We start from the raw sequence: 11,618 nt of genomic DNA, 5'->3' as shown, positions 1-11,618 counted from the left end.
AAAAAAAAAAAAAAAAAAAGTATGTCTCTGCTTGACACCTTTGTACAACGTTACAAAACATACTACAACATGGGAAGCTATCCTTATGGTGCATTGAAATAACATGATGAGAGGAAGAAAAATAAAGGAGAATGAGTATAAACAACTTTGTTGAAAGTAAGATCTTCAGTCAATTCAGCTGATATTATTAAAAAGCAAAAGCAAACCGATATGAATTTAAACATCAGGCTAATCTAGTAATTCACAGACAATAAATAAGTAATGACTTGTTCATGTTGTTGTTACACAACCTCACTTCAAAGCAGGTTAAGGTATTGTGCATATAGTATACTTAGACACCCTACCTTATCTGAGATTCGTCTGACTCTTCTTTCCCTTAGTTCTTGCTGTTTTTCTACTTTCCTATGAAACATTCCTACCAAATGTGTCATCCCATTTCTGTACTTACACTATTATCTTTAATCATAGAATAAGAGAATCATAGAATGTTTTGGAAGGCACCTTAAAGCCCACCCAGTCCCATCCCTTCCACATCTTTCTTGTGTTGTGAGCCCTAGATATGAATGCAGTACATACCACTCTTCTGATGCATCCTAGGATGCAGTTGCCCTTCTAGGCTAGAAACCCACACTGCTGGCTCACGTCCGTCTTTTTGTCCACCAGAATGCCCAGGGCCTTCTCCACTGGACTGCTCTCAAAGAATTCTCCCAGTCTGTACACACGTCTGGGATTGTCCCGACCCAATTACAACACCTCACACTTGGCCCTCTTGAATCTTATTTGGTTCATGTGGCTCCACTTTTCAAGCATGTCCAGGACCCATTGGATGTCATCCCTTCCTTCTGTTGTGTCATCAGCAAACTTGGCAGAGGGTGCACTTGATTCCACTATTTGTGGAATCAAGCTAAAGATGCTGAAGAGCACTGGTCACAGGTTGGACCCCTTGGGTGTCCCTGATAAAGATGCTGAAGAGCACTGGTCACAGGTTGGACCCCTTGGGAACACTTCTCCTCACTGGCTTCCACATGGACATGGAGCCATTGACTACAACCCTCTGTCTGTGAGCATCCAGCCAACTCCTAATCTGCTGAGTAGTCCACTCTTGAAATCCGTATCTCTCCAGCTTAGAAATAAGGATGTGGTATGGGGCCATGTCAAAGGCCTTGTAGAAGTCCAGATAGATGACATCAGTTGCTCTTCCTTGGTCCAGTTATGCCATCACTCCACTGTAGAAGGCTGCCAGATTGGCCATCGGTGATGCTATGTTGGCTATCTTGAATCACCTCCTCATCTTGTATGTGCCTTGACATCTTTTCCGTCTGCTCCATGGAGGATCTGCTCTGTGATCTTCCGAAGCACAGACATGAGTCTCACTGACCTGTAGCTCCTCAGGTCTTCCTTTCTACCCTTCTTAAAAATGGCAGTGATGTTTCCCTTTTTCCAGTCATCGGGGACTTTGCCTGACAGCCATGACTTTTCAAATGTGATGTATTTTTATCTTGTGATTAGGCTCCCTGGTGTTTCTCTGCTCCCTTTGTTACATAAAATAGACCTCCCTTGCTCTCTGCTAATATACAAATCAGCACAATAAATCTGCTCTCCAGTAGAATCTCTTCTGCTACAGAATTGTTTTGTGAAGTACAGCATTTTTGTAATAGTAATAAAAAACCAAATACATTTCACCCTGTTGGAGTTCCAGACTATAATGGTTTACACTCACCAAAAAATATATAAATTCAGGGTAAGCCCTTGGTGCATACTGCATAAGCTCATTTGTTGAAATAACCAGCGATCAGAAATAGCAGATTCCATGTTCACCAAGCCACTGCTGAATAGTGTTTTTTTTCAGGTTACCTTTACACTATATAGTTTGCAAGCAAACAATATGAAAGTTGAAGGGGAAACATATGAACAGTCTCTACTGTTGATCTTGCACTAACACAGGGACCAGCACTGTATTACTGGCTGAGAGAGAGCGAGATAAATCTCCCAATGGCTTTAAGAACTGGGATTTCATGTCTGTGCACACATGGGGAGAGAATCCAACAGGCACTTGGGTGTTAAGAATTACTGATGTGGTAAGTATGTCTGCATGCCAACCAGCTAGGTTTGAAAACTAACACATCTCTAACCATATCACAACCACTACCAAATGTGTTGAATACTGAGTATGCATTAAGCAAGCTACAACAAGAGTTCATTTAAACTAAATAACCAGTAGATTAAATATTAAAGGCTCATTTGAGGCAGAAAAAAAGACAGACAGATTTTCTTGTTCTTACACGAATGCAATGCACTGTACTCATTTCATTGACATGTACCTGTCAAAAGAAATTTCATGGCTATGTTTTTCTCACATTATGTCACTGAAAGAAATCACTTCTTCATGTAATTTTCTGTGATTCAAGGTGTGAAGCATGTAATCAAATCTGCATATGATTAACTGCAAATTAGTTCTTTTCTGCAGAAAAGCACACAGGATATACCTAGTCTTTTCTTGGTACATGGGCATAATTGTCATTAACTCAAAACCTCCTGAGTTAATGAATTTCTAATGACCTTAGGGAACTGTTATATATCTTCCCCTAACCTCCTTCTCAAGAGTAATGACTGCTGAAAAACCTATAATGACTAAAGCCAAGAAATCTACAGATATAAAATAAGTAAGTTTATTAAAACCATGTGAGAATATGAATTGCAACAGTGAGACACAGAAGAGAGCTGTTTGATAGGCAGGTGAAAAAATCATTCTTTTCAAAGTAAGAATAAGAGCTCACTCATCTCTGGAGAATTTCATTGAAACAGTCTGTTAATCAGCTTGTCATTAGGGATCAGATCATGCAAGAAACTGAACGCTTCCTATCAGACACTGAGTCTCCAACCCTTATTGGCCTCAAATTGTAAACATGGGTTTAATACTGAACAGGTGGACAAGGCAGTAGAAATAAATATTATTGACAACTGTATAGTGTTAATACTGTGTAGGCTTATGGATAACCCTGTGGCTACAGATATCCTGCTCTTTGTAATTAAAATAATGCATTTTTTTAGAAGAAACCTAAGAAGGGCACCTTGTTTTTGATTCTCTCTCATTTCCCAATTGCAGTAGGTTCCTGAAATCTACAGTATGGCACACTTTTGTCCACAAGAAATAATGTACTCTTCCTCTGTGTTTAGAGTTTTGTGGTTCCAGCAATAAGTTTTACCATTAATGACCAATTGGAATAACAGATCACCATGCAGAATTGCTGATAATTGAGTTGTCATATAACTTTCATACGTAACTTTGGTATAAACTTTCTATAGTAAAGAAGAGCTTCAGTGGTTCTCTTCAGCCACTAGATAAAGAAGCAAAAATTCTGAAAGAAGCTGAAAGAAGGAAAAATAAGATTTCACTGTTTTCTGTACTTGTCTCTTCCACTTTCTCCTTTTTAAAGATCAGTGTCAAAACTAATGTACAAAGCATTTGTTCCTTGCTTCCACATTCAGAATGCTGTTGTACATCACTACAGAATGTTATTCCAAACATTTTATAGGTAACTTTTTAAAGAAAATTGCCATTTGATGGCTTAGTGAATTAACATTAATAATACAAAATACTACTTCAGTAATTTTAGTATTATTATGAAATTCCATTGATGCTTATAAGACTAATTAATAATTATACTTTGTCAAAATATTACTAGTCAAACCATTGTACTAAATCCCACCTTCTGATAAGTTCTGTCCCTAATGTGTCAGTCTTTTGGGGCTTACAAATCATGGTCTAAATTTATATAGTGACAAAGTCTTTTTTTATTTTAGTGAATTCTCATTTTTTTATGATCAAATATCCTCTGTTTATTCCTCTTATATTCTGAGAACCTATGCTAATGCTGTCTTGTCCTTTAGTCCAAAAGAATACAAAATGAAGGAAGGATTGTAAATTGGAAATTGATTTTGCATGGCACTGATACCCAGCCTGAACATATGAAACAACCACGTGTATACACATCTTACAATGCTGTGCAAAATGACAGAAGAGGAGTGGAGAAGATGACAGACCTTGTAGAGGTAGTGTCTTATTAATTCTTTTCTTAATGTATTTTCAAATTTGTAAGAAAATTAAGGTGTTTTTTTTTCTTTTTTTTTTTTTTGTAGTGATAAGATGCATACTCATTTTGCATTTATTTTCTCTAGATCCAGAACATTTGTGAGCTGTGCAAGTATTGTAATTTCGTCAACATGTCAACAGTTGATATTTTATTAGTCTCTACCTTACAGTTTTACTATGGAAAGAGGATGCTGATACTAAAGCTTTGAACTCAACAGCTTATACAGTTGAATGGTACAGGAGGAAGGAATGCACAGTAATTTTTTGTAATTCTAGATAGAATTAGTATTGAATCTGAAAAGAATCTGCTGATATGTTTTTAGGGAGTTTTGAAGCAGCTTTGTTACATAATGCATCACAAAAGCCAGAACACTTCAGACAGTTCAGTTACGGAGCTGCCAGCTCCTTTTTCACCCCTCCTTAACTTTGAGGCATAGTTCTGCATGGAAAATGAATCTATTTGAGGCTTCTGAGAATAGCAGTGGGTTTCTGGATGCAAATAATCACAATACTCTGAAAGTAGTGCCTTCTATTATTTCAGAGGAAATGATAACAGATACAAAGACTACAATAACATTGTTTGATGGAGCACCTTCTCAGCTACAAAACACTATTTTTCAAAACAGTCACCACCATTAGCTGTGCATTTTTGCCAGCGATAAACAAGAGCCTGCATGCCATGCTCATAAAAATCTGCATCAGTGGAAGTGAAGCACTGTTTCACAGCTGCTATGACAGCACTGTTGCTAAGAATGTGTTGCCTACACAGTCCATCTTTCATCACCCTAAAGAAGTGCAAGTGAGAAGGCACCGTATCAAGACTGTAGGGTGGATGTGGTGCAACAGTTCAACCAAGCCTGGCAACATGCTCCACACTCTTCAAACTGCTATAGGGCCTGAAGTTACTGTGTTGCAAGAGAAAGGTAGTCTTCTTCTCTGGCCTGACTCAGGAAGTTTGAGCTTTCCGCTAAGTCAGTGTCATGGTGTAGCAGTCAGAATTGATGGTTTGTCTGGGTTTCAAGAAATCCAGAAGGATCACTGCTTTCTTGTCTGTCCCAAAAAAACATCACTTCACTCCATGCATTGTCATTTTGACATAGTAGTGGTGACACCGTGTCTTGTCACAGGTAATGATGTGATCCAGGAAAATGTCACCTTAGGCATCATATCGGTTCAGTAAGTCCTGACCAACCTGTGTACAATGTTCTTTCTGCTCCTGTGTGAGCATTTGTGTGACGCACTTGGTGCAAATTTTGCATTATTCCAATGTTGCCACCATTATTTCCAAATCACTGAAGCCAGTATTCAGCTCTTTACACAGTTCTCTGGTTGTAATCTTCCAATTTGTGCAGATGAGCTGATCAAAACACTCTTCATTTTGTGGTGTGAGAGCTGTTCATGGCCATCCAGAACATGGCTATTCTTTCATGTTGCTGTCACTATTGCTGAAATGCATGACCTGCCTTCTCCCTGTGATCACATCCACTGTTTGGTCTCCATCAATGTTCAGCAAGCATCAATGATTGTCAGTGGGTACTGTTTTTTCCCAGTGGAGGAATTCAGTGACCCACCTTTACTTCATGTGCTCTTCCAACTTCAGCTGCCATTCTGTCAGACTGCCCCTTTGCTGCCATCTGTCACACGGCAACAACATGTGAAGGGATACTGGTGGGAAATTCAGCCTCTATGACTGCATCACTGTCTGTCTCTGATGTAGTGGGCCAACGTCGTAAAAGGAGAGGCATTATTTTTGAAGCAGCCCTTGTACCGTTGATTATGTCAATGTCTGCAGAATACTTAATTAATTACATCCCATCTATTCATCTCCCCTTTAAGTAATTAGAATGTCCATAATGTATAAAGAGATTAACCTTCTTCAGTGAGGTTACAAAGAAGATTGAGGGAAACATGATTATGGAGTTTAAATGCATAAAATTAAGTGTACGTAGTTGTGGCAGCCACATGCAGTAAAATAAAATGGAAGAAAAATAAAACTGGATTCAGGTGGTGTTGTAGAAGAAACTTGGTGGAAACGTATAAAAATCAGCTCAAGATGAAGTGAGTGTTCCAACAGAAAGACATCATGCAGCCTCATTCTACAGCATTTGAGGCATAGCAAACAGTGTTCAAACGAGGCTGTGCATAACTGATTTCTCTGTACATCTGTACTTGGCACTAGCCTTCCAAAGTTTACTGAGGTACACGTCATGGCCACAGATAAGCCAAAGCTTAATCCACAGATAAGCCAAAATTCACTGTCTTCTCAAGCAAGAGCAACTGTGAAGCAGATAACATGGAAGCATTAGTTCAGTCCTTTCCACAAGGGTATGTGGCACATTTGGAGTCGCCATCACCACGGTGTGTATTCCTCCAGATGGACAGCCATGGAACTGTCTCTCATAGCACAATCAGGAGTATTTTTGAGACTGAGACAAACGTCGCTGTAAAATTACAAGTTGCATCCTTCCATTGTGGGATCTTCATAACTTGTGGAGAGATTTGATTCTTTATGCAGTAAAGTCCTTTTGATAGTCCTTTTTGACATGTAGTGATTTAGTTCTTTTTTAGATGTTAGTGGCTCCTAACTGAAAAAAATAGCATCCACACACATGTACGTGAAAGTTACTAATCAGAGCAACTCTTAATCCAGTTTTGCATTGATGCCTAACCTCTTTTTTTGTGCCAATCTGCATTCCAGGACCATACCACACAGGAGAACGTGAGTGCAAAAAACAAAGGAACGCAAGATATCAGTAGCAGCAGGAAGAAAGCAGAAGATAAGTTCCCATCGGAGGCTATGCTGCATTTACTGCAAAGTGCTTTTAGCAGAAAGATGGCTCAGAAGCGACTGCCGAAGAAGACTGCAAGTGAGAAGTTAAGTATTCCATATGAACACTTCTATCAAGCCCTCGAAAAATTAAACAAGCCCTCCCAGTTAAAAGACTCGGAAGAAAGTCTGTACAGTGACTATGTTGATCTTTTTTACAATGCCAAACCATACAAGCATAGAGATGACAGACTGCTGCAAGCCTTGGTTGATATTGTAAATGAAGGAAACTAAACTATAGGATATGATGCTGAGTTGGAAATATTCATTCTCCCACCCCACCTCCAGTTTTTTGGGTTTTTCTTCAGAACTCTATTGTATGCTCTAGTTGTGTGATTGCTGCTTTGCTTCATATTTAACACAAACTTCAAGGAAGAAAAAATGAATGTGGGAGGATAAGGCAGTAAGATGATGCTTTTTAGTAATAGCTTTTTTCAAAGACTTTCTTAAATACCATCAGAGTAGATTTGCCCCCTCAGGCATGAAATGCAGCAGTATTCCCTTGAAAATACTAATGCTCTATTTTAAACATTTTCATATTACTTATTCTTCTACCCTACTTCCTTAGCCTGCAGTAGGATTCAAAATCTGAATTGCCAAGCAGTTTTAAACACAACTGCCAAAGCTGTGGGGAGATACTCTCATCTCTGTATTTGTAATGAATAGTTATATTTGGCATTTACTGTAGATTTAACACCTGCAGCAAGTACCTCTTCCCTCATAGTATTTTTTTTTTTTTTTTCTGAACAACAATGCACTCTTACCCTTCTGTTCTTCTGTAAAGGAGCAGTTGGGAAACTGGAATTGAATTGGAGCATCACAAGTTATTAATGGTTTAGACTAAAGACAGTCATATTCTAACATAAAAGAGCTCCAAACAATGCATTCCAGATCATGGGGATTCTCACCACCTAACTTAAACTGCCTAAATGAAGTGCCTGAATTATGAGCTTAGTTTTTCTAGGCTGTATGTAGCTAATGAAGACAGATAGCACTTAAGAGCACTTGACCAGTTTTTGCACTGGTTCAGAATTACATAATGTGGAGTACCTATCTATTTTTATTGACTATGTGAACTTTGAAGAACTAGCCTCCTGCCTTTGGAGCCTCTGTCAGATTTCTAGAGTTAAGTAATATAAATGCCTTCTGAGATGTCTACGTCCGCAGCAGCCAGGACAACAAAGCTGGGATCGTTTTGTCCCATTCTTTACCTGTGACTGCATCTTCAAGTGTCTGGTGAATTGTAACCTCCCAAGTATCTAGGAAGTTAAGGGAAAATTAATGGAGGAGGGAGGTGTGATTTAAAAAAAGCACCCAGGAAGGAGTCATAAATAGAGGGAAGGACAGAATGGGATGTGGAGGAGGGAGAGGAAAGGAAGAAGAATGTGCAGGAGTGGGGAACAAAGTAGTATCAGCAGCAAGGACAGGCTGCTGCTTCTCTGCAGCAGTGATAGGAAAATAAGAATGAAAAGATAAAAGGAAAATACACAGTGGTGAGGCTCCTCTGGAGTATAATTACGAGTAGTGAAGGGAGAAGCGGACTGATCAGAAAGATCTATCACCCTATCCAAAGTGGAAAAAATTATATGTGCTGTCATATACAGTAGAGTGGTATGAATGGCAGCATGTTAGACAAGTAGTTTTCCACATATACTTTTTTAAAATCAGAATAAAGATTGAAATAATATTTTGCTGTTCATAATTTAAAATAAAACAAAACAAAAAAAAAGAAACAAGCAAAAACCAAAAAAAACACCAACAAACAATGCAGTGCTGGATGCTCAGAAATTGGGCATGATCTATTACAAGGAAATGAAAGCTCCTAGTGTCTTGTTGAAGTGCTAAAGATAATCCAAGCAAGTGCTGACTAGGTTTTACTTTTTTCTCTCTGTCATCTGCTGTAGAAACGTAGACTGGAGATATTTTCCAAATATTCTAGAAAAATGCATTCCTCCTTTGTTGTCTATTTCTTGAAATGATCCCAGTGTCTCTAAAAGAGGAGTTTAACATTGTGTTCATATTTCATCTGTTTGGATAGAGATTTTTCAAATTTCACACTAAATTCTGTAATCACTGCTTAAAGGTAACTTTGAAAATTATCTTACAGAACTTAAGATTTAAAAACCTTTGCTTTGATTTTAGTGGTTTCATGTCTACTGTGGCTCAGTCTGTGTTTTTGCTAGCTTTAGATAGATGTAGCGTAGTTGATTTGAAAAATTCTTCCATATTTCTGTCCATAGTTCAGAGATAATAACTGCAAGAGTAAATGTCTCTTACACTTAAATTGCTTACTCTTTATTAAGGCATTTGAATAGAATGAGAAGTTAAAAAAAGCTAATTGTTTGCAATAAGAGAGCTTTTTATGTTGTCCATTTAACACGCAAGCTTTTGGGTGATACATAACTACTGAACAAGCAGAATGTTAAAATTTCTAATTGCTGCTATTGGAGGAGTTAGTAAGAGCACTAACATATCTACTAACATTTAATTGTCAGAATTGGGAGTGTAATCTTCACAACTATAATCTCATTTGGTGATAATGGACCACTGTTAGCCCCATGCAGAGGCTGTCAGATAACAGTGATTTTAACCAGTCATCAATCAAGTATATTAAAGTGAGGAAAGTACTACAAATACTCAAACCAGCTCTTCAAAACACATGTTTTCAGATTTAAATGGGGGGAAAACATAGGACTCTCCTTTGTTTTGAGATTAATTCCTATGTTATAGCCAAAGTTTTATCAGAGGACAACTTTGAAGTCTCTCTTTTGAATGTTTCCAACCCAGAAAAGGTTGTACAGGAGTAAATTATTTTTATTGTTAGTCTTTCCGTGGTGCCTGTGTGGGTTTTGTGAAAAATGTTGAAGGAAGAAAATGTTTTCTCTCAGAATTTTAAAATATATTTTCTTTACAGGCATTTATATTGTAGCAAAGATTTTATTGAACAGACAGAATTTTAAAAGGCATAATAAATTATATTGAAGAAGCAGATTTTTCTTGGGGAAGAGACAATTTCATCCAATAAAGGTATTTTTTAAAAGGCATGTTCCAACAGCAACTGCAATATGTATGTGATGTGATGTTAAAAGTTGTCTAATAGTAGCATAATACAGTGTGTTAGCAGAGATCAGAGTGTGTGGTCTTAACATTTGTAAAGAAAACGAAAAGGTCATGTCAAACCACTGACTTAAAATGACAGGGAAATATAGCTCAGAATTGAAAGCATTGGCATTAGAAAGTAATAATGGGTTGGGTGCAGAAAGCGTGTCCTTACTTGAGTAAGAAGAACTGCAGAGAATTCCTCCACAAGGAGAAACACTGCACCTTTCACGACTGCAAGTGGAGTGAGGATTGCTGCTTGATGGCAGTGGCAGCAGTGCTCATCAAGGTGTGCCAAAAAGACAAAATTCTGCATGTTTCACATACAGACGTGTCACAAGCACTACAATGAAATAGTACAAAAGAATTGGTCATGGAGTCATATTCACATCTTTTTCTTGCATCAGAGCCTCAAGAGTTAAAGGTGTTTTTTTTTCCCCCGCTATGCACATTTCAACACAGTAAGAAAAAAGCCCTTAACATACTATCAATCATATATGGAAGCAGTAGAGAGTTGCTCTTCAGAGGATGGTGCTTGCTGGCCTGCACTGAGGTCTGTGCTGATGCCCAGAGAGGTGCAGCCATCTCCACGAAAGACCCTTATGTGAGGACATTGTGCTGGGGCAAGCTCTGCATGGAGAGGAATGGGTCTGGGCTTCCGAAAGCATTACCACTCATTCTCATCGTGGGTTTGTTCCCAGGGTCTTGTTTAGCTACAACTTGCAGAGCAAATCGTGCTTCCTGTATTGTCAAAATATTTTCTGTGCTTTCAGTAACTTACACTTCCACTGCAAAAATTCTTTGAAGTAAATGTGTGCAGAAAATACATTTTCAAAGCAGCATAAGAGAAATAAATGTAAAGTCTACATTCAAGCCATATTAACTAATTTCCACACTAAACAATGGGTTTTCTCTCAAAAAATATGGCATGATTTTTAAAAGTCATGTTGCATTTAAGCTTTCTAGCATTAGTTGTTTTGAGTTACCAAAGCAGAATTTCTGTTCAGACTGATGTAGCCCTAACCTCAGAAAATGAGGTGTCAGAAAATGTGTCCTCTTACTTCTCCTAAAGTCATTTGAAGACAATCATAAGCACCTTCAGTGTAAAGAACATGTTACTGGCTTGGAATTTTGTTAGTGTTAGAATTTAGGAGTGAATGTAATCTCTTTATAAAAAAGCATCTGTACACTGCTTATGAACTAATATGTATTTTAGACACAGATCACACTCTGCCAGAGTGGCAGACATGCTTACATCCTCGTACATCACAGCAGTGCTGTATTTTAAATGCTTCTTGTAAAAGCAGACCAACTGCTACCACTGCAGGTTTTCAGATGCTACAAATATAAGGCAAGTCAGTTACTCCAGTTCTGAAAATTCAAAACTTAGAGGAAAAAACCTTTCAGCTCTTAATTATGCAACAACACTTCTGTGCTCATGCAGTTACACAGAATATCTGCACAGCCTAAAACCTTTGTTTGATCACATCCTTTTTTTTCACAAAGTCCGTGTCCAAAACTCCCACTGTATCAGCGTTTTAGAAAGGCACAACTCTACAAATGGATTTTTTCCCTGAATCAGTTACTAAGCATACAAAT

At 38.1% G+C, this 11,618-nt stretch overlaps 1 protein-coding gene across 1 annotated transcript in view; it reads left to right on the top strand.

The window, feature by feature from the left end:
• Positions 1-10,047, top strand: part of PCSK1 (proprotein convertase subtilisin/kexin type 1) — a 28,842-nt gene extending 18,795 nt beyond the window's left edge. The window contains exons 11-13 of the mRNA XM_031557638.1: positions 1,945-2,078; positions 3,892-4,053; positions 6,792-10,047. Coding sequence (XP_031413498.1) covers positions 1,945-2,078; positions 3,892-4,053; positions 6,792-7,154 — 659 coding nt within the window. The 3' untranslated portion in view covers positions 7,155-10,047. The remainder of the gene's footprint in view (positions 1-1,944; positions 2,079-3,891; positions 4,054-6,791) is intronic.
• The last annotated feature ends 1,571 nt before the right edge of the window (positions 10,048-11,618 follow it).

Source organism: Meleagris gallopavo, unplaced genomic scaffold (genome assembly GCF_000146605.3).
Source record: "Meleagris gallopavo isolate NT-WF06-2002-E0010 breed Aviagen turkey brand Nicholas breeding stock unplaced genomic scaffold, Turkey_5.1 ChrUn_random_7180001890294, whole genome shotgun sequence".
Lineage (NCBI taxonomy): Eukaryota > Metazoa > Chordata > Aves > Galliformes > Phasianidae > Meleagris > Meleagris gallopavo.
The sequence above is the reverse complement of the archived record's forward strand: the minus strand, read 5'-3'. Positions and strand labels throughout refer to the sequence as shown.